The sequence below is a fragment of the Drosophila elegans genome, unplaced genomic scaffold (genome assembly GCF_018152505.1).
Source record: "Drosophila elegans isolate 14027-0461.03 unplaced genomic scaffold, ASM1815250v1 contig_476, whole genome shotgun sequence".
NCBI lineage: Eukaryota > Metazoa > Arthropoda > Insecta > Diptera > Drosophilidae > Drosophila > Drosophila elegans.
Window position 1 is genome coordinate 18,389,624 of NW_024545863.1, and position 24,753 is coordinate 18,414,376.

Genomic DNA, 24,753 nt, shown 5'->3' on the forward strand with positions numbered 1-24,753 from the left:
GTCTATTTTTTTTTATTTGTGATAATAAATATACTTAAGAGACATAGTAATTTAAATTAAATTCTTTAAATATTAAGACACAAATAAAAAATAACAATTTTCGATTATACAAAATTTTTAAATTGGAATATTGTTTCTACTTTAAATAAAAACGTAATAATAATAGCTTATTAATAATTAATTAACAAGATCTTATTTTATTTAGAGATATACATTTTGAAAAACTACAAAACTAGTCTAGCTTGTTTTTGTTTTTGATAATCATATATATATAAATGTTTATGCTGACTAGAGTTTTACATTCTCCTGTTTTTAGTAATCTTTGCCTGTTCATCCCTGCCATCAATTGCAACTGAATGCAATTAATTAGAGAAACGTTCTACAAAAACTTAATTAAATTGTTGCGTCGCGACGCCATCAGCAGCAACCTCGTCCGCAGCAGCGCCAAAAACAATTCCGACTAATAAACTGAAATTAAATTACGAACTTTTATACTCCGTCGCACAACCGAATAAAGAAGCAGCTTGCCAGCTCACTAAAGGAGGAAAAATTGTGAAAAAAATGGCTTATTAAGTTTTAAGCCTGGCCAGAATCTATTGTGGCAACGAGGTCAACAAGTTTCAGTTTGCGGCTTTTCCCGGCCCTCGGCTAATTGTCAGCTTGTCAGGGGCTCATTAGCATAGCTGCGGCCTTTGTGAGTCCGCATGCTCGCCTGCTCCTGACACTGAGAACGAAGGATGACTAAGGAAATGTTCTTAACGAGAGCGCCAAACAGTTTCCACTCATTTGCATGAAGATTTCGCCGGCTAATTGCCCAGGTAGTTGTCGCTGCCAAGTTTCGGATTACACACGTAACAATTCGGAACGGAGCACCCCCAAACCTTGTGGTGCAAAACACCACGCCCCATCCCCTGGAAATTGCCATTTCTGGATCGGATCGGAGGGTTGCTTCACGAGTTGGTTGGTTGACTTGCGGTCGCCGGTGTCTGTTTACACAGCGAGGGTTGGGTAATGGGCTCTTAATTAGGCTCATGTGATTTTTGAACACGGATTTGCGTTTTGTTTGCCCATGCACTCAGAAATCGAAATAGAATACAATGTGATTTCAATAAAAAGTAAAATCTACCATAAAATATAGAAACATTATTTTAGTAACTAGTTATTAGTTTGAATGGGAAAATCTTTCAAAAAGGTATACAAAAATTCCGATTATTTTTTAATTAAAAATATTTATTTAAAATCCTTAAAATCCAAAAATTTGAAAAAAAGGTATTTTAAAAACAATTTAGTTTTTCAATAACCTAAAATATTATCTTTGTTGTAAGAAGTATTAGTAGAAAAAAGTTTAATTGATTAGGCTTGTTGTTTTTAAGCAACACATATTCTAAAACCTACTTTTTTTTTCAAGTGTGGAATTAGATTATAAACCGTACATAAATGCGCTTCATTGGACCGAAGCTCATATTGAATGCGATTGATAAACGTAAATAAAAAGATCTTATCTAGTAGGTAAGTATATAGTTGAGTCAAACATATCTAGTTCTTCAGCGATCAAATCCCAAATTCACCTCAACGTGGACTTCCACTTCGCCCCGCCAAACGCCATCTGTTTTCAAGTTGAATTTAAGTTTGTAAAAACCACTCGGCACGGGAACCTTAGCTATCATGTTGTCAGTCAGGACCATTCGGTTCACGATTATATCGTGCTGAAAATAAATGAAAAAATTTGATCATATAGGGATAGAAATAACCATTAGTTTTAATTATAAACTACCAACATTGTAGGGACAGCTGTGATTTATGTTGCTAAAATTCCGTATACCATCGTAGACTAAGTTGAAAAATGGAAAGCGTTTTCGGTTTTTCAGGAAGCTGCATACATCGACGGTTACATTATAGAGGAACGGTCTATAGCCATTGAACCTTCGGTACAAGGTTAGGACGCACTGAAAATGGCCATTAATTTTGGAACCTTGTGATACTTGTACTTCTACGAACCGTCGAAGTGTTAATAGGCAGTTGATTGGCCTGGGCATGTAAAAAAAGGCCCACAATGCCACGACCCAGAAGCTTAAGTTCACAGCGTTTGAGCTCGCAAAAAGACTTTTCATAGCATGTACACTTTATATTCGTGAATTTAAACAGAGCGTCCGAGTTGCAAAGTAAGAATATTAGAAGCACATATGACCACACACCGATCGAATAGTAATTGAGGTTCATCGCTGATCAGCAGTTCGCAGTTCACTGAATTCTAACAAAAATAAATCACAAAATGCGTTTGGTATTCATACCCTCTAAACGTAGAGTTTAAAGGGTATATGGCACTTGTTAAATATTATATAATAATATTTTATAATAAGTATAGGGATAACTTCCATATTAAATAATATAAGTTTTATACTTTTTAGTTTCATTTATCTACCGAAAAGTTAAAAACTATAGACTACGTTTGATATTTAACACTTTCGTGATTTTATTATTTTTGAGAAATTTTTCATACCTAGTAGTTTAAAATTCATTTACAAAATGTACAGTGAAGTCTCGGTAATCATAAGGGCTACAGAATTGGAATGGGTGCATAATAGTCGGGAAACGCGAATAAACTGAAACCAAAAGCTGATGAATCCGCTTTTCTAATACGTAAATAATTTATGGTTAAACTATCAAAATTGATTTTTTTATTTGCAAATAAGTAACATTAGTCGATTTGTAATAGTCAATGTACCGAATTAAACGCCAGAATCAAAGACAATGACAATGTTTATTGATGCTTTAAATACCAAAGCCTGAAAACGATCGGTTGGGCTTAAAGAATATATATATTTTTTAAATTATGAAGCAGAAACAACTTAATTTTGACCGAGTACCAGACGGATTGAAAGGCACTTTGGTATAACATTAAAGACTTCCTGTATGCCACGCAAAGGACAAAACGCTATTGACAAACCATGAACGCAACTGCACACTTCCCAGTCCCAGTCCAGTACCAATTTGAGTCGCCTCGTCGGAGACGTTGATGACCTTTGGGGGAAGACGAGACCCAAAGTCCTGGCCAGCAAAATGGGTCCTGCTGCGAGGGCCGGCTTTAATTAGAGTGGCATGGAAGTATGCCCGAGGCTCCGGCGCTCGATGCGATTCTTATGCAAATGCTTTTAATTACAAAACTGTGAAACTGAATTACGCAACATTGCGTTATTTAAGTGAATTATTTTGAGGCAGGTTCGTGTGTTTAATTGCCCAACTCAACGCCTTTTTAATTGCCACAAAAAGAGGGACTCGGCTCTAAAGTTGCTTTGAAGTCAGCTTGAAACTGAGTTTAACAGCAACTGAAAATCGATTTTGATTGAATCAATTTCTATATGCATCATTGTATTTGGCATGTTCCTGGACAAAAGCTAAGAAGCTCTAATTTCGATGACCTGTCCCATCGGATTAGCTGAAGTATTTCGCCGTCAAGCGCCAATTTCACTGTGCTATTGACCTCTCCCCTGTTGCCAAATCGAAATTGAAAATATTCCCCCCGCCAACGGAGGCTAATAGAAAATGTTTATAGATAAAAAGGCGACAAATTGAATTTGCAAAGGTCACACATAAGTGCGACACTCGATAGCAGGCATTGGCACTTCACGTGAGTACCTCCCTCCCAAGTTTTTCCCAAGTTGCAGGAATTTTCCCTTCGCCGCCTGTCGAGATTGAAATTTTGATTTTGATTTCCATTTGCCTCGGCCTCGGCCTCTGCTCGGGATATATTCACATTATTTTTGCCAAATTGAATTCGCAAAGTGATTTGATTGTGCGTTAAGAAAGGCATTACCGACTGGAGGGTGTGACCCATGACAGGCAACCCCTTTCCTCACAAAAAAAAGAAAGAAAAAGAAGTACTGTGTGCGCTAAAAACCGCATTATGGACTTTAATTAACAGGGGCAAGAGTATTTCAAGCTCCATTAAAATATCATATTACCATCGCTTTTTGCCAGCAAAATGATGGAAAGGGTTTTAGTGGCTTACGGCTTGAAGACTTTTACCGCAGTTATGGCAAAAGAGTGATACCCTATAGACCGGCCATTGAACATATTGTTTTTCTATTAATTATACTCGAATTGCGCATATGGCTTCGGGGAAAACCGCAAGGATCCCGCGGGAAATCCAAAGAAACCCCCCGCACAGGAGCACACACGCAAGTCTCTATAGTTCGGGGATAATCACCATAATCGTCCATGCACTTGGACGGCGCTTTAAACGATTTTCAATATGTTCCCTGCTCCGAAGCGCATGACGCACAATGGAAAACAAAAAATGCGGAAAATGTGGAAAATTCGAGGGCGAAGGGACAGCAATCCGCTTACACTGCAGACTGGGGGTGAATACGAAAACACACACACACACACATCCTGTAATTACACATCCTTTGTTGGCTTACTCTGTGCAATACGCAATGTTTATTCGGGGCCACTTGGAATCCGGATCTCGGTGGTCACTTGCAGGGCAAAGACCTTTTCGGCCGTTGCCTCAATCACCTCCACGAAGAACTTGTAGGTGCCGTTCTGCAGATTCTGCGGATAGATTTCCTTAGCCCTCACATTCTTCAGCGAGTAGTTTCCCGCGCGAACAGGACATGCGATGACGTCGTTCAGCTGCACCTGCGACTGGAGGAAGTACTTCATCATGGGATTGCCGGAGAACTCGGCGAAGAATCCGCACAGATCCAGCGCCCTCATCTGGAGCAGGGTCACAAAGGTTCCCCTGCCCGTTGGTCGCACCCGCAGTTTAAGGTTGAAGGTCAGGAAATTGCTGCCCAGCTCTTGGCGAAGCGATACAGTGAGTTCGAATTGGGTGCGACTGGCGTCGATGTTGGCCAACGCCTTCATATAGCGAGAGTCCCCGAAAATGTTGATATGGTGGATGCGGAGTATGGGTTTCTGCAAAGTGACAAACTGTAGATCCTGCGATGTTGACAATATCTATACCTTGGCTTCTTCCTCCTTCTCCTCCTCATCCCACAAGGACTTTGAACTCGTTGCGTTGCCATTGATTATTTGAAAGAGCGGGAAGAACAACGCTAGCTGAACAAAGTTCATTTCGCAATTAAAAAAATATTCGGGTGGCGATCATCAGGTGGTCATTGTCCATCCACCGCTGAAACTTAATGCCACCCATTTAATAAACGACCTCACTCCTAGCTAGTTTAAATGTTTAACCCCCTAATGACCGAGGTTTATTTGCTGCATTAGCTAAAATATGTACCTATATGTACATATATGTGCCTCTTGGTTGATTTATTTTAAAAAATATATTTTAATATTAAATTTTAGAATATATTACCATACCAATATACAAAACAATTTTTTTTTAAGGTAAACGAAATTATTTACAGGTAAATGGCTTCAAACTTCAAATCAACGGACATTTTAAGTCATTTTTCAAGATTATAAAGTCCGTAATTACGTTGTCCGTAAAAAAATATGACTTGAATTGATGAAATAAGCTTGTTTAAATAATTCATAGCCAATAAGTAAATATATAATAATAAATTATTTAAAATGCTTTTTTAAATCTCAAAGGGTTTCTCCCCAAAAGTAATATTTTTAGATTTTAGTTTATTTTGACTGTTTTTTGGGGTAGTATTTTAGTTCTAAACAAAAGTCTGTAACTAAACAATAATTTTACATTTTTCGGAGTTTGGAGATCTAAGCACATTCTAAAACTTTTCTACGGGTCTTGCATTTGGAATCCTTGTCTACAACGTAGACCCTCGAGGTGACTTGGAGGGCGAATACTTTGGCAATCTCTCCCATCTCCTCGACAATTTCGGCAAAGAACTTGTAGGTGCCATTCTGGATCCCTTCCGTTTGCATATTTCCGGCCACATCGGAGTTTAGAATGGAATAGTTTCCCACGCGTACGGGGCACACGATAACGTCGCTCAGCTTCATGCTTTTCTTAAACATATATCGTATCACCGGATTTGAGTTGTAGTCGTTGAGGAATTCGCAAAAGTTGATCCGACGCAATTCGAAGAGATCCACGAAAGCACTATCTCCTTCTGGCTTCACTCGCACCTTTATGTTGATGATCAGATGGTTGCTGCCCAGCTCATTAACCAACTGGACATATACATCGAAATGGCTGCGATCTTCGTGGATGTAGGTCTTCGTCCTCATGTAGTTTGACTCCCCAAAAATATGGATGTTATTTATGACAGCGTAGGCTTTCTAAAAATATATGATTGCCTTAGCTTAAGCTAGCTTATCTTTTGGTTTTTAAATCACCTTTTGACTGGAACTGTATTCTGTGTAAAAGGTGTTGGGATCTCCAACCACCTCGATGGCCAATCGAATGAAAGCGGAAGCCAAAAAAACCCAACCGAACTGACTGGCTTTCATTTCGCAATAAACTTTAAATCCTTGCCTATATCCAGACCCATAGCTCGTTTCCAGCATGACTAGACGACTAAATTTAATTTTTCGTTTAATTTTAAATAATTTGGTTAATTGTTATTATCATGGGATCGGTGCGGTTGGCTAAGCCTTGGTGCATTTGTACCTGGACTCGTGTGTACTGAATTTAAAATTGTATTTATTAATACATTATAATATTTAACTATCAGCCGGTTGGCTAAGCCTTGGTGCATTTGTACCTAGTATGTACTCAATTTTGAGTGTTATTAGTTGTATTTATTAATACAAATCTAGGTGATTATGAGTCATTGTATGGCCTTAAATAATAGAGTACCTGTTTATATAGTTTGTTGTTTTTTAGGGAGATAATTGAAACTATATTTTTATTTATATTACCAAGGTATTCATTTCACCACCATATATTTTCAGAAAGTTTTTTTTTATGTTTTCTGTTTAAGAAAGACTGCAATTATTACAGTTCTTCAAATTTAAAAATTTTTTGTTTTTAGATTAACTGTAGCGAAATGGTACAGAATTATTATTATTATTGAAGTTTGAGCAATTTTTCAGCCAACCAATTTGTAGTTGCAGGCTTTATGTCACCACCTAGTCAACGACTCAATTAGCTAACCGTCGGATATGTGCTGCCATCAGAACTTGTTCATTAGACCCCATCACCAGCAGGAAGCTCCAAAGTGTTGAAAAGCCAATTAGCTTTGAGCGCCGGAAGGAAGCCATAGGAGCTGTGCGTGTAAATGGGGGCCAAGAGAGCGCTGGAAAGTTTAAACTCCAAGTGTGAAGGGAGCTGGGAGAGAGCCACCAGCCACCAGCTACCAGCTACCAGCCACCTGCCACATGCCACATGCCACCCTCCGGATCTTCCCACACCCGGAGCTGCGTAATTTTCTGCGTCATTTAATTAAGCCGATTCACGGCGCCCTCGAGTGCGGTGAGCTGGGCTCCGGCTAAGCCGACGTAGACTGGCCCACACGCCCACATGTGCCCGGGTAATTAGCTCAGTCGTTCATGTCGATTATTTATAATATTTTCCCCTAATTATTTATTCATAACTGCTAATAGTGTTTGTCGGACTTAAGTGCCAACAGCTTACGCGCTATTAATTGGGCCGATGATGCCCAGTGCCTTGAGCATTGATACAATGCCTCGGCCTAATCTCTTAGTCATCTGCGGCTCAGAAGCATGGCCTAAGCGAGCGAACTGGGCTTCTTGACCCGTGTGTCGGCCAGGAAGCAGGACACAACCCGGTTACCCTGCTCGGAGTCCAGCAGTCTCACCTCCAGGCGAGTGGGCACCTCGGGCTGGTTGGTGGTCACCGGCAGGAGCAGCTGGTATGTCACATCCTCGCCAGCGTCCAGGGGGCAGTAGGCGCCGTGCAGCAGGTTGCCGCACACATTGCCACGGGCAGCCTCCAGGTCATACGGTATCGTCACTCCCAACGAGGTCAGGTGGACTACGGCCGACAGCTTCTTCATCGAATTGCGAGCTATGGAAGAGAAGACAGAGGAAAGGCTTGAATTAGAAAACTGGGCGGGGATTAAAAAGACAGGCGCTTTGTGTATGACAAAAGCCAGTTAAAACATTTATAACTTTCTTAGAAATAAAACAACCAAACAAATGACTCTAAAACCCAATAAAATATTGGGAATTCATTTGTAAAGTAATTGCAATAAACCCTGCAATTGAACTTGACCTCAATATATTAAAATACTGTTTTAAAAGGGAAACCTTATTTAAAGCAAAATTGAATTTAATCCAAATAAATTCTGATTAATAAAAGATGTTATTGACTTTAAATGTTCTAACAACAAATGGTTTTAGCACGGAAATATAATTTAGAGCAAAAATAAAAATAGTTTAATCCGGAGAAAATTTGTATATTAAATCACTTGAGCCTAGAGTCGTTGACACTCTCTAAAATGCCAGTTGCTATCATTTCAAATATTTGATATAATTACAAATGAAAAAAAAAAATTATAATCGAAATTGAACAGAATCACTTAAGGCCTTTTTAATGAATACTTACTGGCAACAAACTGGATGTCGATCTTGGCCTCAGTTCCCTTCCACAAATCGCAGGGCAAGGCATCGCATTCGTCGATTTGAACCATCAATGGCTGGGGATAGCTGCTGTCGGCACCTGGGAGTAAAATTACTTTAAATTAGCATATGATCGCAGGAGATTCCTTAAGCCAGACTCACATTGTCTAATTGGCGTGTTGGCTGCGACCAAAGTCCACATCAGAGGTATCGCCAGGCACAGGCTGAACTTCTTAAAGCTGGTCATTTTCTTGGATTTTCGGTGGCTGACACTTGTGTTTACTTTGAAAGTACTTCTGGTATTGGATTCCGGATTCACTAATCGCAGGGGTATTTATACCTAAAATGCCCAACTTAGTTCACTTGCACTCACCTCTTAATCTAATCGCTTTGGGCTTTGAACGCTTGCACCAAAATTACGTTTGATTTTGTTGATTTCACGGCAATTATTACGTTTTAATCGCACTTAGCGGGATCCTTGCAAAAACGTGAGTATATTTTAGAGTACTATGGTAAAAAATTAATTTTAAATGAAACTAGGTGCTCGTAGCTAAAATAAGCTCAATTGGATTACTTTATAATTTTGATTCGTATCAATACTTAGGAAAAACTTGATGTATGGTTATCAATATGGCAACAACTATTTCTATTTGATTAAAATATTCTAATGAAACGTTTGGAGCTCTCAAGATAGTGCAGAGCTAACATGATAGCTCTTATGGTTCCCCAAAGCATTAAATGAATCATAGCCAATGGAGCCCTAATTACCAGCCATATTTGGGTAGTCAGTACATCTGAACTTATTGAGTGCAGAGCTCGCTAATTTTGGCCCAGATAAGGTGGCCAACAAGAACGCACACCTGTTGTGGTCTTGGCCATTTCGGGTGCATTTGTACGCAGGCAAAAGAAAGCATTAAAATTAACCAACGATTAGCGATGATTTAGTGGAACAAACCGGGCAACCAAGATTACGAGATTGCGGAATCGGCCACATTATCCCCATTATCCACTCGTAGCATACTTTTGGGTCGCTGGCCTATAGCAACCCTCTGCCGATCGTTGGTACATTAACATCAATTTATATGCATAGCCAATTTGTAGCAAGTTTTACACAATTTCTTACACCCACTTGACTCGTTGAGAGCGAAAACAGCAGCTGGCTGCAAGGGGTGTATCTGGTGCCCAAATTTCATCAATATTTCCTGATTTTGTTCGCAAATTCAACTGTTTTATATGCAAATTAGCTAAGCGATTTCGCCCCCGCCAGCAATTGATTTTAAAATGTTTACGTTCCTTCGTAAATGAGTAAAAGATTGCCGGCACTCGAAAATCGGGGTTCACTAAGGAGACTTAAGCATTCAATTGGCCGAAACGTTTGTTTAATTAGCATTTTTATAATTAATTTGCGCGTTAATCAATTTTTAATGGAATTTTTGGATTTGTATTATGGGCCCGGCTCTAAAATCCTCTCTTAGTTTTTTTAGCTCTTATATTTCTTAATGCCGCAATCCCATATTTCTAAGATGTAAAAAAAAATAATCTAAACACCTGTTATTCCACCGCAAAGTTAAAAAAAAATTTATAAAAATGTATAGTTTATAGGTAAAAGCCTTGTAATGACATATCCTTACATTTTGCCATCATTTCAAGGCAATCATTGAAGGCAAACCTTCAAATGCGAAACCGTTTACAATTCTTGGGAAACCACTATGCATTTTCCCTGGAATTCCAAGCTTGTACCCGGCATCCATCAATGCCAAAGGGAATTATGGGCCCGGCTCTAAAATTATGTAACTCAAGGCTTCCAGCTAACATTTTAATTATACGAGGGCAGGCAGAAATTGAGAGCGACTGGCACATATTTATGCAAATTAGGCAAACTTCTTTTCGCCCGAAGTGGGCACATTTCTCAGGTGAAATTGCGTTGCCAGGTGAGAGGAAGGCATAAAATGCCAACACGTCGGGGGAAAATTACTCGACAGCCGAACTTGTTGCAACGCATGTTGCCTCTGATTTCGGGGAACATGAATTTCGCATTCACTTAATTACAGTGCCAAAAGCAGAACAGTCTGTTTCGGGGGTTTGAGCAATTAATTAGCATCCCTGGCCGAGCTTGACATGCTGGAAAAATTTAATAAAAAACATTTTTGCATGACGGCATATGCAAATTGCTATTGGCATATCAAAGGGTGCAGCAAGGCGAGAAACTCTCTGCCCATTCCGCCACCTATTTTCCAGGTGGAAAGTGTTGAAAAATTGTCTCAAGGCCAGTTGGTCACCTGGTTGACCACAAGCAATCATAGATTTTTCCTCGTTAAAAAGTAAACAGCTGAATGCACTTGGATAGTTACAACTACATACCAATCGAGTGACTCCGAGAATAGACTATTATATTTAGGGGTTGCTATGACCAGTGCTGTCGATTATTTCTTGGCTTTCAAAAGAAAATTATACTATATTTATTTTTGTATTTTTACAAATCATTCTTCCGATACTAAACCAGAGAATATAAAAGTCAGTAGAAACAAGGCTCGTTTAAGGTACAGAACATAACCAGGAAAATAATTGTAAATTCAACAAATTTAAAATTTTTTTAAATATTTATAAAGGTTTTCTTCTCAACACAAGTTTTGAACCCATCGACAGCACCTGTTGAGGGGTTAAAGGGCAAGGGTTCATGGGCAACTGGGCAACTGGGCGTGCCCATGCCCTTCGAAATTCCTTTATTAATTGACAGCACACGGCAGCTCCAAAAATGTAATGAAAAATTAACAACACGAAAATCAAATTGCCGCCTAATTGAGACACAATGGCCGCGCCAGTTTGTCAGTTGGTCGCTCGGTATTGAATTACGTGCAAACAAATATCAAATTGAAATAGAACAGACATCTGGGCACTGGGGGTTGTCAGGGGAAAAAGGCCACAGGATTGGCGTGACAAATTGTTTGGCTTTGGCGCTGGCATTTAATGTCTGACTTGATTTGACAAATTAATTGAGTTAGCTCGGCAAACGGGCTCTCTGGGCGGGGCTAGTGATATAACCAGTCTATTCAAATAAAAGCTCTGTAAACCCAACCCAGGGAACAGAAAGTGTTGCCTACTTTTCGCCAAGAAATAATCAATAATCAAACTCTTAGTTCGGCTTTTCCCCCCCACTCCACCACACACATTATTGATTCCCCGATAAAAAGGCACATCAAAGATAAGCCGAACATCCGTGAAATACATTTGGGAATATGCAAAAATGGAGAACACCCAAAAGTGCAAACGGAAACCGTTCTACTAAGTGGAAATGTTTGGCTGCAAAAGTATTCGGGTATCAGATTTTCCGGCCCAGATAATTGCATTAAATGACACCGAGAATAGAATTCAGGAATCAATGTATCAGGCTGATGCTAATCAAATATTGTGGTTCCCTAAGATACTTTTCGGGCCCCATGTCCGGAATATTTTTTGTCGTGCAGGATTTTCCATTGCTTTGACATATTAAATAATGTCACAACAATTACATGTGAGGAGCTACAACAGTTCCTGGGAGAAAAGAATCGGGGAGGGTGGCATGTTCAAAAGCATTTTGAGGAAATCTCATGCTGCGCTGCGGCTGTGGCTGTCCGTCCACATGCCAAGTCACCACCAACCATCCGAAATGTTGCAAAATATTTGCGAGGGTGGTTAATAGAAAAATAGATTATTGTGCTATTTATAAAAAATAAATTAGATATGATGTACAAGTTTTAGTCTAAAATTATAAGGTACTAATGTTCTGATAAACAAAAATTTGTTTATACCTGATTATAACGCATTAAAAAATATATTCTTTGAATAAAACATTAAATACCATTTCTAGTTTATTTTTTTTAAAGGTGGTAAAAAAATATAATGTACAAATAAAAATTCTTTTGCAACTTTTATAATTTGACCAAAAATGCCATGCTAAAAAATGCTGTAGATTTTTTTAATATTTCCTACAACTCCTATATAAATCTATATTTTTTTCTCTTGCGTAAACAATCAACTTTTCAAGCCCACCTCGCTTTATTTTACCTTTGGCGAATTCGCAAACTGTTGAGTGCTGGATGGGTGGGAGTCTGGTGGGGAATTATATATTTTCCAGCTTACTTTTAGTCCGTTTCCTTTATACTCGCACATTTTCCCGCCCCGCAGAAGTTCCATTGTCAGTGGCTTTGGCCGAGGCACAAATGTCTGTGGGTTTTTCCGATGCCATCAGCAGGCTTAGTGGCCTGCCTGCGGAGTGCTCTGGGATTTATTTTGGCACTGCCACCACAGTCTTTGTGCCCGAATCCTGGGTGCCGTAAACTCGCCGATGAAGTGATAAAATTCTGCTGCCCGATTTCATAATTTTACGATCCATTGTCCCAATGCCTGCAAAATCGACTCTAATGATGCGAATTGATGTGGAGATTTGTATTTCCAAATACTTCATTCGATTAAACAGATAAGGACTATATATTTGTTGGGTAATTGTTATTTATTTAATTTAAGGGAAGTTTGGTTTAAATTAGGAAAATCACCCTATCCTTTTAGGATGCTTTATTAATATCCACAATGTTTTAAATTTCCTAATTAACTTGGACAAAATATTTAAGTAGTTATTTAAGACTCAGAGTTAAGGAATGTCAAAATACATTTCTATAATAAGCGGCCGTTTAGCCGCTTATAGCTGATAGGAAACATGGGAATATTTGAAAAAGTAATGTTAAAATAGTTAAATACTAGTTGTGTCTATTTTTAACTAAACGTTTAAAGTGCTGTAGCAGTAACCTTCTGTCCAAAAAGATTGACAATTGCTAGTCGATTGCCCGAAAGCCAGTTTCAATTTACGTGCGACGAAATCAATGGCGATAAGATAGGACAAATCCGAATGTATTAGCCGAGAAGCCCTCGGATCTGGCTATAAAAACGATGCAGGCACTGATGTTGGCCAAAAGCAATTTGTACCGAGAAACATGAAAGTCGTGTCGTTGATTCTGATCTCCCTGGGATTACTGTCGCTGGTCGGGGCCCAGAAGAAGCATCCGGCCACGGAAGTGAAGCGATGTGAGTTTAAACACAAGACAAGTGGTAATATCCAACTAAATAACCCTATTTCCCATCTAGGCTCTGGAAGTAAACCCTTTCCGCTGGAGGTGCGAGTCCATGGATGCGTCACTCCGCCCTGCCAAATCGTCAAGGGTTCTACCCAGGATTTCGAGATTGACTTTGTCGTGCGAAAGTACATTACTAAACTGACGACCCTGGTGAAGGCCACCACCCTCGGGATTATCACAGTGCCATATGAACTGCCGGCGGATGTGGCTGCCGTCTGTCCGAATCTTCAGTACGGCGCCTATTGTCCGCTCTATGACACCGAGGATGTCTCCTACCTGTTCAGCTTTCCCATCGGGGAATACCCCGAGATCGGCGTGAAGATCGAAATCTATCTGGTGGATCAGGATGGAGACACTGCCGTGTGCTTCGTGTGCGACATCAAAGTGGTCAAGGGCAATGGCGGCAATTCGGTGTATGAGCTGGACTATCTCAACTAATGTTGAAGGGAACTTCATTTATCAATTGGCCTAAATTACTGTGATATACCAATCGGTTTTTTTTTGAAAATACATCGCTGGGCTCACCCCCAACGTCTCATAAATATTTAATAAAATTTTAAAAGCTTTACCCCAACATGTGAGGGTGGTTTTCCTAAATACTTCTTATGCGTTTACCTCTGGGTTGAGCAAAACAAAAACAAACTCGTCGTCTGTCATATTTTAAGACTAGTATTACAAAGTATTCTATTGGCCATCGGCGCTATCTGAACACGCAGTCATTAAGGTGTAAACTCAAGTGGGCGAAAGCGAAAAGCTATAATGGAATCGAATCTAAATTCGCAAATCTCAAGTCTTATTACCCTAACACACCTGTTCAGGCGCGCTGCGAAGAAGAAGAGGAATGTACTTGGTTATCAATGCCTCCTTTCGAAAACCGAGCAAATCACCCAGATTATCAGATTTATTTCCAAATGTGTTGCACTGTAAAAATATCAAGTCACTTTGGATTAAGATTACGTTGTTTGTCATTCAGAGGGTCTCCATTTCAAATTTCAATTTTTAATTGATTTTTTTTGTTGCAAACGCAAATAACCATCATAAATATCTAACAGATTATTGCCATATTTCTGATTTAACACTAAAGAAAACGATCGTACCCAAATTAACAAAAAATTAGAGGAATTAAAAATATATTTGAATAAAATTCTTTTAAATTTAATATTAAATACTGACTGAATATGTGCATATATTTATATATATTTATAAGAAAATTAAAAGAAATAAAATATTTAATTGTTTTGTCTTATAGATTTCTTTCTGAAAATGTTCAGTGTTATAAATAGAACCCAATAGAAATGTCAAAAAATGATAACGTTCTAGGAAACACTTCTCTTTATAATTAGATTTTGAAGTACCTGCTTTCATAGTTTTAATTAACTATTTTTTGTATACTGCAGTTCCCAGAAAAGGTCATGTTTTTCAGCAGAATTCTGTTAAGTGTACTATTGCACCCAGCAAGACGGTTATCGCCCAACTTTTGACCATATGGTCAACGCGGTCAATAAATGATTATCGACACGGTTTTATTGGTCATTCCGCTACTGAATCAGTGGAAATAAATTACTGGACTTTCGGTGCAAATATCAACGTCACCGATGACTACAAATAAATAAGTTTGAGTGGATATCTAATCGGAGGCCCGAGAAATGTGTTAATCTGTAGACTGATTGTACGGGTACACTGGAATCCGTGACGTAGTCAAGGTAAACAAATGCCGTTATCGCTGCAAGAGTTTTGAGTTTATTATTCGGCAAATAAGGTGGAATAATCAGTCGGCCAAAATCGGTGGTATTGCGTACATCGTATGCTTATTCGGAGATGGCACTCGGATTCGTCCAGTCCAAAAGGTATTCGTCCCGTTGCGATGCAGTTGCTCCCTTCCGGAGCTTGCAGCTCACGACAAAGCAGGTGATCGGTTCGTTCTGGGCATCGTTTAGCGTTACAGTGACATCCGCCGTAATTTCCGGGAATGCAGGCTCCACGTAGAAGTTGAACTGGTAGGTGACATCCTCGTCCTTGTCAATGGGGCACATGGCGCCATACAGGAGGTTTCGGCACACATTGGACACCTCTTCGGGAAGGTCATACGGCAGATTCATGCCCAAAACCTTGGCCGTTGTGGTGGCAGTGATGCTCTTGATATTGTTGTTATCTGCAAGATGACAGCGGTCAGAAATGAACGATATAAGGATAATTCCCTCAACTTACTGCCCAGGAAGTGCACCTCCATTACAGCAATGGTTCCTTTGTAGACAATGCACGGTGGCACATCGCAATCCTGAATCTTAACGTCCAGTGGCAACGGCTTGTTCTTGCCTAAAAGAAAAATGAAGATCCACCAGTGAGCTCAAAAGTAGACTATGGTTTTTGGAAAAAACTCTGGAGATTAGCAGGCATTGGCTGATAAGCCCTATCACAACCGGGAGGTACTCTTGAGGACTTTTTGACTCAAAAGTATTTTTGGTAATAGTTTTTGTCACTTCGTAGAGATTATGTATGAGACAAAGTCTGTGAAGTGAATCACCAGCCGAGGAATGCTTTGAAACCACAAATCAACCTTAACTTAAGGCCTGAAATCCGAAGTTTAAAATATCCTAGTGACCAAATGAATGGAATTAAGCTACTTACACTGCTGTACAGTGGTGGCACTGACTGAAGCCAGAATTAAGGCAAAAGTTACAACGATTCGCAGCATTTTTTAAACGGGGAAGCTCCTTTAATCTTTGGCCAGAGTTAATTAAAGGTTTTAGGTACGCGCGCACGCAGATGATAACCGTGAATGGAATCGATGGGGCCGATGGAGAGCCTTAAATAGCCCGTGTCCAAGCGATGACCAACGGTTCGAGAGAGCGTTTATCAGGCTCGGCGGCTATTGATACGGGGCCGCCACGCAGGTGTTACAAATGAAAACAGTGTGGCCTGCAGGTGTTGCGCTCTGGCGAAGAGCAAACACAGCCAAATCCAATCAGTAAATAACGTAAATTTGGCTGATAAGCGAAGAGAGGCGAAACTACAATGTTTTAGATGGTAAACAATGCCGCTTTGGGGTTAATATGTCAACAAGGCGGGAAAATCCCTCAAAAACGGATTAGTCAACTTATAATTATAAACTTAAAGCGGTTAAGAATTCATGTTTAAATTACCCGGCGATTAATGCTCTATCGATCTCGATTGAAGCTATCAAAGTCATCGATAACAGTCCATCTCTAGCTTGAGGTGTTAAGGTAAACAACACAAATGTTAAGTTTAAAATGGAAGGAAATCAGATAATGGAGAAAGAGGATAAAGATGTGGAACGGTTCGTGGCGGAGAAGTATCCTGGTCTAGTGGCGGAGCTCCAGCCAAGCGGTTCCTGCATCGTTCAAGGAGTTATGTGCTGTGAGGTGAGTAAAAAGTAGTCTAAATGTTCCCGCCTAATAAATGTTATTTCTTTTATGCAGGGAACCTGGCGGCGCCTTAAGCTCTACTTACCCCACCACCCAGCGCTCCATGGTTTCCAGCTCTATGTGCAGGAGCACTTGATGTACAAGATCTACACGTCGGACAATCTGAAGGTTCAGGATGACTGGCTTCTGGAGGATTTGCTGGCCAATCTGGCACAGATTCTTCCCGCCCCAGAAGCCCTTGCATTGTTTAAGGATCCTTTGCCGGAGGGCAATATATACTCCGACATCCTGGCCTTGCACAAGCCCAACGAGTACCTCATGCAAATGGATGAGGCCTGTACCCGACTGCGATTCAGCGAATTCTCCGACTACGAGCATCACTATCTGGAGCTGGAGATTCCCTCGCTTCGCCTGCTGGATCACAGCCTGCCAGAATGCGTACCGCTGGGGGAAATGCTGACCAAGAGCGCAGGAACCCTGGAGGAAGCCCTAATCCTCTTCCTTAAGGTGCTGCAGGAGCTTCGCCCCTTCTACGACCACTTCATGGACATCGATGAACTGTGCCACGTGCTGCAGCCATCGCCCATCACCACCAAGCACAATTCACGGGTGTTTCCGCTCAAGGATCGCGTCTTCCTGAAGGTGACCATCGGGGATCCCTTCGCCTGCATCGCGTCCATGGCGTTGAAGATCATCGGTCCCACGGAGGAGGTGGCCCACCTGCGCCACGTTCTCAGCGATGGCCTGGGAAACTGGGACGCAGAACTGGACATGCACAAGAATCTGCTCCGCATTTTCGACCTCTGCTTCTTCCCCATGCCGGACTGGTCCAATGGGCCCAAGCAGGACGAGGAAGAGAACGAAGAGCTGCGCTGCAACATTTGCTTTGTCTACCGCCTGGATGGCGGTGAGGTGCCCCTCGTTTCCTGCGACAATGCGAGGTGTGTGCTCAAGTGCCATGCGGCCTGCTTGAAAGAGTGGTTTACCACACTTATGGATGGCAAAACCTTCCTGGAGGTCTCCTTTGGCCTATGCCCTTTTTGCAAGGCGGTAAGTTGTCCTCACCCCTTTACAATTTAACATTTCCTTAATTCTTCTTGCCTTATGTTTTCCAGAAACTGTCCACCTCCTTTGCGGCCCTTCTTAATGACTGACTAGCCCGCCACAATAATAAAAGCAATTGTTTAAGAGTAACTTATTACAGAGAGACTTTAGTTTCAAAAATCTTAAATATCAATTAGGCATAATTTACTTGAACTAAAGAACATATATGCAATCATATGTAGATCAATCTTTCGGTTAACATCCACGCCAAACAACTGTCGTGGGTTCTGCCAAATGTGGTTGTGAAACGAATTAAACAGGTCCCATATGATGGACCGCATTGTTTTCCGGGCGACGGCAGCAGCAGAGTTGGCCACTGAGCAATCGCTTCACAACGCGCCAGCCTCATTCCATCTCGTTGGAGATCAGCCGCAGCATATTGCGCACCACGTAGGTGCTGCCGTTGACCGGCGTGTTCTCGCTGGCCTTGCCAATCCGCACACTGGAGCCGGCCAGGCCGAAGAACACCCTGGGCGCCAGGTTGGGCTCCACCGCCTTGAACTCCCAGCCAACGTGCTGGGCGCAGAACTTGCACAGGATGATGTGCCACTGGTAGCCGGGGAACCAGCTGAACTTGGTGGACGGCTCGCCGCTGTAGCCGATGGCGTGGGACATCACCCGGTAAACGGTGTTCGTCTCGTGTATGTAGCCCTCTGCAAAAGAGAATGTTAATATTTCCATTTAAATGATGGTTTCCAAAGCCCAAGTCTCTGAATTCATGTGTAAACTATCACCTGGATTGCAGTACTGCGTCTGAACCCCGTGCTTGGACATGGCAAATAGATCCGCGCAGTGGGCCAGACTGCTGTTGCAGTATCGGCAGAAGAACAACGACTCCTCCTTGAACGTGCTCTTGATCAATTGGAGGCGAGTGTTGACCGAGTCCGTGAGGAAGGTCAGCCGCATCATCTTCTCGGTTAGGTGGAGGTTTCGCACCAGCCAGAAGGATAGCTGAATGGGGCATTTTGGCATGGTGTCTATCTTTTGGACTTCTAGCCTCTGGCGTGCGCGCTCCACGATGGCATCGAATGAATACTCCTGGCAGACATCAGCCGGCCAAGGAGTGCTGGCCAGCTGGAACCTGCGGTACTTGTCTTGCATCGAGGGAATATCCCGAAATCTGGCCATGGAGCCCATATCAACGGATTGCAGGGGCTCGGGCAGAAAGTACTCCGGCAATATCTTGACTTTGCTGAAGCACTTGCTCGTCGGATTGCGGGCAATGTACTGTGGCGGCCTGAAAGGATTTGAAGATGTTACAAGGACCCTTTGAAGTGGGTTGCAGACCCACGCACCCCTGGATGTCACCGCAGTTGATGACGATGCGCTGTAGTGCTCGGGATTTGTAGAACATCATCTCCCGACCGCTTTCGCCCTTTTCGTAGATCTGACACGTGACCCCGTACAGCTTGTGCGGGTTGTCCTCCGGTGGCTGCATCAGCGGAAAGCCCACGCCGAAGATCAGGCCATCCAGGCCGGGCATGTCCTCGTCGAACATGCGGCCGTCGATCATGAAGGGCAGAATCTCGCCGGGGAACAGGATGTGCTGGTGCAGGAAGATGAGCATGTGATGGGTGCTGCCCACCTCCAAGTAGTCGACGCCGGGCACGCGGCTCAGATGGTTGCCGAAGTACGAGTGCTCCGCCGGCAGATTGGTGTCGAAGCGCACGCCCCGCTCCAGTTCGATGTCGATCTGGGGACGAGGTGGTGGCGGTGGCGCTGGCTCTGGGGACTCGTCCGGCTGCTCGGATAGCTCCTGGCTGTTCTCTTCGCTGGTGCGACTGCGTTGACGCTCCTGGCTAAAGACCATGCTGCGCACGCGCTGCAGGAAGTTGTCCCGGTTGAGCAGAGCGGCGATTCCGCCATCTCGGTAGCGGGCCTGCGAGACCATCATGTCCACGGCGGAGCGCAGGCGGTTCTGGGGGATCATCCAGCGGGGCAGGCGCTCCAGATCCGAGTCATCTGGGCGGAAAAAGGGATGGTTAAAACAGGATGGTTCACGGGAAACCAAAGACCCACCTTCACTTCCTGGACTCTCGAGGGACATGTCGCTGCTCGGATGACTGCCCTCACTCGCTGTGTCCTCCGGCACATCATCCCCCATGGCCTCCAGCTGGCCATCCAAGCCCCCATCGATGGCCAGGGGATCCAGGCCAGCTGGCTCCAGTTCACCCACCTGAGCCAGGAGCTCCTGGACAGATGGTATTCTCGGTACTGGTATTCTCAGCTCGGCCGTTTCATCCTCCCCCTGCACAGAATTGATTTCTGCGCAATTTAAGACGTTCAACAATTAGTAAAGTGCTTAACTGGAGTGGCTTGATGTTGTCACACCCACCTGAGGTCTCCTCGTCGTCCATTTAAGCCGTTCCGTTCCTGTGGTTGTTTTCTGTTTAATGAGAAAAGTATTTATTTACTTTTTATTTTGACAAAGGAAAATGAGCGATTTTCGATAGGCAGCGATTGCCCAACTGGACTGCCAGTGTTGGTAACGCCGGAATTTTTCAAATTTATGGTAAGTTCAGCCCGCGCGAAACTGCGATGCATGTTTTAAAAGCTATATCCTATAGTAAAAATTTTGTTATTCCTAAAATGTTGGATACTAAAGTTACTCAGGGTACTACAAGTGAACTAGTAAAAAATGTTAGAGATATTGTTAGAGGAAACAAGGAAAAATTGGAAATGATTAAAGTGCGACTCTAAACAGTGAGATCAATATTCTGATATGAAAGAGTGTTTACTCTTGAGAGAGTTAAAAAATTTTAAAATATGTGAAAACTGAAAAAAAGCTTATTAAATAACTAAACTAACCAAATTTCAAATATGTTTAACTAAAATAAAAATTACACATAATAATGTTACAGTTTAATTTCTATAACTAAAACTATTTTTTTACGGATGGCTGTTTGAGTTATAATAGTCTAACTTCAATACATTTATATCCTTGATTAAATCCAATCTGAAATATTGGAGCTTTAATGTAAATGAATCGATAGGTACCATTCAGCATCGATCTGTTTGCATCACTAGCCAGAGCGGGCTTGGGACCGGATCGGAAGCTTATAAGAGCGGATCTGAACAGTCTGAAACCGATGTTCGCCACATTTGGTAGTGAGCGGATGTGAAAAGTGAAACCGAGGAAAGTTGCGTTGTGTTATCTTGTAAAGCGTCGGCATCGTCGATTTTGCATACCCGTTAATCAAAACAGAGCGAGAGAGAGAAAGAGAGTTCGAACAATGATCAATATAAATCCGCGACTTTTGCTGATCGCCGTGCTTTTTGCGATTATTGGGAAAGTGGCACGCGCCCAAATCGCCTTTGTCGAGGATCAAGACATTGATAAGAAGAAGGCCAACCTTGCGGTAAGCTGCAGCCAGAAACGGACCGATCCGACAGTCCGAGTTTTGGGCCGTGATAAGAAAATCCGAAACGGGAGAGAAGAATTCCAACTGAGTAGAGCCAATCGCTGTAGACCCTTTCCAATTAAACTAAGACCGACTAGTATATTCCACTTGGGAATAAAGGGAAGATGTTTCATTTTATGCAAACTAAAAAAGTTTTTTTTTTATTAAGTATTTGGAAAAACAGGTTTTTATAATTGTATTCCCTTGGCGGGAAATTCCATTTCAATGAAAACAATTTGTCGTATGTATATTATGGCTTTTTTTTTTAATTCAAGTTAACTTACATTTAAAATTTCCAAAAATCGGGAAATAAAGATTTCCAAATAAATATAAAACCAGAACAAAATATTTATGCGGGATACAGTTCTTGAAATGGCTATAAATATAAAAGTTTCTGTAAATTTTTTGTTGTTTTTTTAATTAGATTTAAGTTCTTGAAAAACAACGAGTAAAGATTTCCAAAAACTTTAAAGAAACCTAAAATGAGATCAAATGTTATCAGTTTCACATTAGTAGTATACAGGTAATATTTAAATAGTCAACATTTTACAGTTTAGTATGCAAAATAGAAGTATTGAAATTCTTTAATTTAATACTCTAAAGAAATTATGAAGCATTAAAGAACATAAATGTTTTGTATTGCAAAAGCACTTCAGATTAAAAAAAAATAACCCAGTTTAATTGAAAAAAATCTTTTAAAACAGTATAACAAATTTATTGGACTCTTTGTTAGGGTACGGCGAACGCCTTGGCAATAATCAATTAGACCTCATCGTAACCCCCTCCGATTTCTTCTCCAGGGTCGCAAGCCACTTTATTCCCCAGCCCGATGCCCCAAGCACCAGCTTCTTTATCCGGGGGACCAGCAGAAGCAAAACGATTGGGTCTGCGACTGCGCGCCAGGTGAGCAGTCATAATGGAGCTACCGATGTGATGACATAATAATAACATGGGTTCGGGTACTTCCCCTTCCACAGCCACACTGTATTACCCAGAGACCGACGGCTGCTATCCGGCCTTCAGGCAGGGACCCTGTGAGCCCGGCCAGATGCTGGTGCTCTACAAGGAGAAAATCATCCCGGAGTGCGTACGCAATCCGTGCAACCAGGACGGGCACTTCATGATCCGCGACACCTGCTACAAGTTCGGCAATACCAAGAACGAGGAGAACCCGTGCCCCCGTAAGGAGGCAACCTTCGTGCTGGGCGTAAATCCCATCAACCTGATGGTGGACTGTGTTAAGCTGTCCGTGCAACTGGAGACCCGCTTATCAGACACCCCGGAGACGCAGGCTCCGCCGGAGTACTACATCGAGCTGGCTGAGAAGTGCTCCCGCGGCAGTCGCCTTTTGGCCCAAGGAAAGTGCGCCTAAAGGATTTCAGCAGGATATTTAAATGGTTAACGAATAAGTTTACGTATTGTGTTCTGTTCGGTGCTGTAGATTCCAGTGAAAGAATTTTAATTTGTTCAATGTTTACAACAGGTACAATATGGGTTTTGGATTAAAGACTCATTTTATGGCGATTTTCTTGTATTTAAATTAATGTTTTATACAACAGCTAACAGTACTTTAAGAAGTAAATTCAAGAATTAACCAAAACGTAAGCTATCTCATTTCCCAAGTGATGAATTTCAGGTAGCTTATCTACTACCGAAAACTAGGAACTAGCTTTTTTCCGGCCCTTAGTCGGAGTAGTTGCAGGTTCGGGGCTTTCTTCTTCGAGCATCTCGTCCGCTTCGACATCATCCTCCTCTGGCAGCGTGACGCCGTCCTCCAGGTTTGGTTCTTCATTGGCAGTCTCCAGCTTCAGCAGCGCGTTCTCAAGCGAGGCGAGGAACGAGCTCTCGCCGTACTCCGGCCATTGACGGAACTGGCTGAAGAGCGTCAGCATTTGGCTGGGCCGGAGATCTCCGAACTGGGTGTAAATGTTGATACCTGGATAGTAGTCCCTGGTGCTCATCGTCGTACTTTGACAGGAGTACTGAGGCAGTTTCTTGGGCAACTCATCTGGATAAGTAGGCGTCACGGGCTCGGACGCGTGCGGATTGATGATCAGCCGAGGTCCACAGCCGGGCACCCATTTCCTGCACAAATAAAATGATAAATTAAAAACTCGAAGGTTGACTTTGCTTACCTACTCTAGATTGGGGATTATCCTGTTTCGGCGGCTCACAAAGTTCTGCTTTATAAAAAACCAGAGGGCGGGAAGATCCTGAGACTGACAAAGCTCGTGAAGATTTCGGCGCGGTGAAAACTTCACCAGATACATATACTCCGGATTGATGGACCGCACCTTTCCCAATTTGCTACCCTTGGTGGGACTATATACCGTCTGATGGGGGAGGAAATCCTCGCGCGGCACCTTGGCAATAAACTGATGCTCAAAGAGGATTTGGAAGAGCACGCTGGTCGAACGGTAGATAAGGTAACCAATCTCATTGTTGCAGGTAAGGTGCTGAAAAATGTTGAGTAAAAATGATGCCAAAGAAAATCATTTGACTATTTACTATGTAAATGGGTGGCGGCATGACGAGGATCATCTCGCAGCGACCGAGATTGAAAAGACTGGTCTGGAAGATGAGCGAGTTGATCAAATGCTTGAAGAATGGATACGAGCCCACAGCGCCAAAAACTAGCATATTGTTATCTGCGGGAACAGAGATTTAAAATCGTTTTAAATGATTATATTGTATCAGCTCACCATCCTTGAAGGCTTTCTGTGGCACATCATTAAGCAGATCCGCCACCCTGGTGCCACCATCCATTTTGTCCATGTACACCAACTTCCATAGGTTCACAAAATCCCCTTGGCGCACCTTTACGCGCTCCGGATAAAGTGTATGTAGCTCCTGAAGTCTGGGCATAAAGTGATCCATGCTTTCGAGCAGGATTATGCGCCGGAACTGGGATTCCCTGTCCAACAGTTGCCGGGTGAAGTGTCCCGCTCCGGAATTCAGTTCCATGACAGTGTCACAACCGGAGCTCTGGAAGTGGGGCTCCAGATGCTGGCCAATCCTTTGGGCAGCCTCCGCATTCGCCACATACATGTGAGGCGAAATCTTGTGCTTCCGGGTGAGTAGCTTCTCTGGGAATTCGTCGCTGTAGCGGGCCACCAGCTCTTTTCTGGCCTTGGTGCTATAGTTGGCCCTGGCCAGAGACCAACTGCATCGTAGGGGCAGCATTTCTCAAGATCTTAAAAAAACAAATCCAAAATAAAGTGTTCTTTACGTTTGTTTACATGCAACAGTTGTGCATGTTCTTAACAACACTAGCCGATAGAGGTTCAAACAGCTGTT

At 42.2% G+C, this 24,753-nt stretch overlaps 10 protein-coding genes across 10 annotated transcripts; 3 read left to right on the forward strand and 7 right to left on the reverse strand.

The window, feature by feature from the left end:
- Nucleotides 1-1,544: 1,544 nt before the first annotated feature.
- LOC108135022 lies at nucleotides 1,545-2,220 on the reverse strand. The gene is made up of 3 exons (XM_017255554.1): nucleotides 1,999-2,220; nucleotides 1,779-1,946; nucleotides 1,545-1,706 (listed from the first exon to the last, which is right to left on the reverse strand). Exons 1-3 carry the CDS (start codon nucleotides 2,218-2,220, stop codon nucleotides 1,545-1,547), a joined length of 552 nt encoding a protein of 183 aa, XP_017111043.1.
- Nucleotides 2,221-4,440: 2,220 nt separating this feature from the next.
- On the reverse strand, nucleotides 4,441-5,079 carry LOC108135023. Its single transcript, XM_041709675.1, is given in 1 exon segment — nucleotides 4,441-5,079. A coding segment is annotated over 1 exon segment (639 nt).
- A 609-nt stretch (nucleotides 5,080-5,688) lies between these two features.
- On the reverse strand, nucleotides 5,689-6,384 carry LOC108135025. Its single transcript, XM_017255556.1, has 2 exons — nucleotides 6,271-6,384; nucleotides 5,689-6,213 (listed from the first exon to the last, which is right to left on the reverse strand). The coding sequence occupies exons 1-2, from the start codon at nucleotides 6,382-6,384 to the stop codon at nucleotides 5,689-5,691; spliced, it is 639 nt and encodes a 212-aa protein (XP_017111045.1).
- Nucleotides 6,385-7,460: 1,076 nt separating this feature from the next.
- LOC108135026 lies at nucleotides 7,461-8,744 on the reverse strand. Its single transcript, XM_017255557.2, has 3 exons — nucleotides 8,620-8,744; nucleotides 8,444-8,557; nucleotides 7,461-7,903 (listed from the first exon to the last, which is right to left on the reverse strand). The coding sequence occupies exons 1-3, from the start codon at nucleotides 8,702-8,704 to the stop codon at nucleotides 7,605-7,607; spliced, it is 498 nt and encodes a 165-aa protein (XP_017111046.1). The 5' UTR covers nucleotides 8,705-8,744; the 3' UTR covers nucleotides 7,461-7,604.
- Nucleotides 8,745-13,414: 4,670 nt separating this feature from the next.
- LOC108135059 (NPC intracellular cholesterol transporter 2 homolog a) lies at nucleotides 13,415-14,164 on the forward strand. The gene is made up of 2 exons (XM_017255602.2): nucleotides 13,415-13,515; nucleotides 13,576-14,164. Exons 1-2 carry the CDS (start codon nucleotides 13,425-13,427, stop codon nucleotides 14,001-14,003), a joined length of 519 nt encoding a protein of 172 aa, XP_017111091.1. The 5' UTR covers nucleotides 13,415-13,424; the 3' UTR covers nucleotides 14,004-14,164.
- Nucleotides 14,165-15,282: 1,118 nt separating this feature from the next.
- On the reverse strand, nucleotides 15,283-16,307 carry LOC108135133. The gene is made up of 3 exons (XM_017255741.2): nucleotides 16,194-16,307; nucleotides 15,774-15,881; nucleotides 15,283-15,717 (listed from the first exon to the last, which is right to left on the reverse strand). Exons 1-3 carry the CDS (start codon nucleotides 16,258-16,260, stop codon nucleotides 15,374-15,376), a joined length of 519 nt encoding a protein of 172 aa, XP_017111230.1. The 5' UTR covers nucleotides 16,261-16,307; the 3' UTR covers nucleotides 15,283-15,373.
- A 509-nt stretch (nucleotides 16,308-16,816) lies between these two features.
- On the forward strand, nucleotides 16,817-18,227 carry LOC108135132 (E3 ubiquitin-protein ligase FANCL). Its single transcript, XM_017255740.2, has 3 exons — nucleotides 16,817-16,948; nucleotides 17,006-18,001; nucleotides 18,067-18,227. The coding sequence occupies exons 1-3, from the start codon at nucleotides 16,817-16,819 to the stop codon at nucleotides 18,103-18,105; spliced, it is 1,167 nt and encodes a 388-aa protein (XP_017111229.1). The 3' UTR covers nucleotides 18,106-18,227.
- Nucleotides 18,135-20,532, reverse strand: LOC108135131 (protein cereblon). Its single transcript, XM_017255739.2, has 5 exons — nucleotides 20,391-20,532; nucleotides 20,075-20,320; nucleotides 19,351-20,017; nucleotides 18,790-19,292; nucleotides 18,135-18,708 (listed from the first exon to the last, which is right to left on the reverse strand). Exons 1-5 carry the CDS (start codon nucleotides 20,410-20,412, stop codon nucleotides 18,401-18,403), a joined length of 1,746 nt encoding a protein of 581 aa, XP_017111228.1. The 5' UTR covers nucleotides 20,413-20,532; the 3' UTR covers nucleotides 18,135-18,400.
- Nucleotides 20,533-21,106: 574 nt separating this feature from the next.
- Nucleotides 21,107-22,980, forward strand: LOC108135159. The gene is made up of 3 exons (XM_017255781.2): nucleotides 21,107-21,414; nucleotides 22,257-22,359; nucleotides 22,434-22,980. The coding sequence occupies exons 1-3, from the start codon at nucleotides 21,289-21,291 to the stop codon at nucleotides 22,826-22,828; spliced, it is 624 nt and encodes a 207-aa protein (XP_017111270.1). The 5' UTR covers nucleotides 21,107-21,288; the 3' UTR covers nucleotides 22,829-22,980.
- LOC108135158 (dimethyladenosine transferase 2, mitochondrial) lies at nucleotides 22,885-24,711 on the reverse strand. The gene is made up of 4 exons (XM_017255780.2): nucleotides 24,159-24,711; nucleotides 23,965-24,104; nucleotides 23,596-23,912; nucleotides 22,885-23,541 (listed from the first exon to the last, which is right to left on the reverse strand). Exons 1-4 carry the CDS (start codon nucleotides 24,637-24,639, stop codon nucleotides 23,115-23,117), a joined length of 1,365 nt encoding a protein of 454 aa, XP_017111269.1. The 5' UTR covers nucleotides 24,640-24,711; the 3' UTR covers nucleotides 22,885-23,114.
- Nucleotides 24,712-24,753: the final 42 nt, after the last annotated feature.

Excerpts from the sequence above, each read along its gene's own strand:
- LOC108135022 (XM_017255554.1), bottom strand. The coding sequence starts at position 2,220 with ATGAACCTCAATTACTATTCGATCGGTGTGTGGTCATATGTGCTTCTA. Across the intron at positions 1,947-1,998 it reads TGCCTATTAACACTTCGACG|TGCGTCCTAACCTTGTACCG; the intron begins GTTCGTAGAAGT and ends GGCCATTTTCAG. Across the intron at positions 1,707-1,778 it reads ATCACAGCTGTCCCTACAAT|CACGATATAATCGTGAACCG; the intron begins GTTGGTAGTTTA and ends ATTTATTTTCAG.
- LOC108135025 (XM_017255556.1), bottom strand. The coding sequence starts at position 6,384 with ATGAAAGCCAGTCAGTTCGGTTGGGTTTTTTTGGCTTCCGCTTTCATT. Across the intron at positions 6,214-6,270 it reads AATACAGTTCCAGTCAAAAG|AAAGCCTACGCTGTCATAAA; the intron begins GTGATTTAAAAA and ends ATATATTTTTAG.
- LOC108135026 (XM_017255557.2), bottom strand. The coding sequence starts at position 8,704 with ATGACCAGCTTTAAGAAGTTCAGCCTGTGCCTGGCGATACCTCTGATG. Across the intron at positions 8,558-8,619 it reads CAACACGCCAATTAGACAAT|GTGCCGACAGCAGCTATCCC; the intron begins GTGAGTCTGGCT and ends TTTTACTCCCAG. Across the intron at positions 7,904-8,443 it reads CGACATCCAGTTTGTTGCCA|CTCGCAATTCGATGAAGAAG; the intron begins GTAAGTATTCAT and ends TCTCTTCCATAG.
- LOC108135059 (XM_017255602.2), top strand. The coding sequence starts at position 13,425 with ATGAAAGTCGTGTCGTTGATTCTGATCTCCCTGGGATTACTGTCGCTG. Across the intron at positions 13,516-13,575 it reads GGCCACGGAAGTGAAGCGAT|GCTCTGGAAGTAAACCCTTT; the intron begins GTGAGTTTAAAC and ends TTTCCCATCTAG.
- LOC108135133 (XM_017255741.2), bottom strand. The coding sequence starts at position 16,260 with ATGCTGCGAATCGTTGTAACTTTTGCCTTAATTCTGGCTTCAGTCAGT. Across the intron at positions 15,882-16,193 it reads TGCCACCACTGTACAGCAGT|GCAAGAACAAGCCGTTGCCA; the intron begins GTAAGTAGCTTA and ends TTTTTCTTTTAG. Across the intron at positions 15,718-15,773 it reads GGAGGTGCACTTCCTGGGCA|ATAACAACAATATCAAGAGC; the intron begins GTAAGTTGAGGG and ends GTCATCTTGCAG.
- LOC108135132 (XM_017255740.2), top strand. The coding sequence starts at position 16,817 with ATGGAAGGAAATCAGATAATGGAGAAAGAGGATAAAGATGTGGAACGG. Across the intron at positions 16,949-17,005 it reads AAGGAGTTATGTGCTGTGAG|GGAACCTGGCGGCGCCTTAA; the intron begins GTGAGTAAAAAG and ends TCTTTTATGCAG. Across the intron at positions 18,002-18,066 it reads TATGCCCTTTTTGCAAGGCG|AAACTGTCCACCTCCTTTGC; the intron begins GTAAGTTGTCCT and ends TATGTTTTCCAG.
- LOC108135131 (XM_017255739.2), bottom strand. The coding sequence starts at position 20,412 with ATGGACGACGAGGAGACCTCAG. Across the intron at positions 19,293-19,350 it reads AACTGCGGTGACATCCAGGG|GCCGCCACAGTACATTGCCC; the intron begins GTGCGTGGGTCT and ends AAATCCTTTCAG. Across the intron at positions 18,709-18,789 it reads GACGCAGTACTGCAATCCAG|AGGGCTACATACACGAGACG; the intron begins GTGATAGTTTAC and ends TCTCTTTTGCAG.
- LOC108135159 (XM_017255781.2), top strand. The coding sequence starts at position 21,289 with ATGATCAATATAAATCCGCGACTTTTGCTGATCGCCGTGCTTTTTGCG. Across the intron at positions 21,415-22,256 it reads AGAAGAAGGCCAACCTTGCG|GGTCGCAAGCCACTTTATTC; the intron begins GTAAGCTGCAGC and ends TTTCTTCTCCAG. Across the intron at positions 22,360-22,433 it reads GGTCTGCGACTGCGCGCCAG|CCACACTGTATTACCCAGAG; the intron begins GTGAGCAGTCAT and ends CCCCTTCCACAG.
- LOC108135158 (XM_017255780.2), bottom strand. The coding sequence starts at position 24,639 with ATGCTGCCCCTACGATGCAGTTGGTCTCTGGCCAGGGCCAACTATAGC. Across the intron at positions 24,105-24,158 it reads ACAGAAAGCCTTCAAGGATG|ATAACAATATGCTAGTTTTT; the intron begins GTGAGCTGATAC and ends CTGTTCCCGCAG. Across the intron at positions 23,913-23,964 it reads TGCCGCCACCCATTTACATA|CACCTTACCTGCAACAATGA; the intron begins GTAAATAGTCAA and ends AACATTTTTCAG.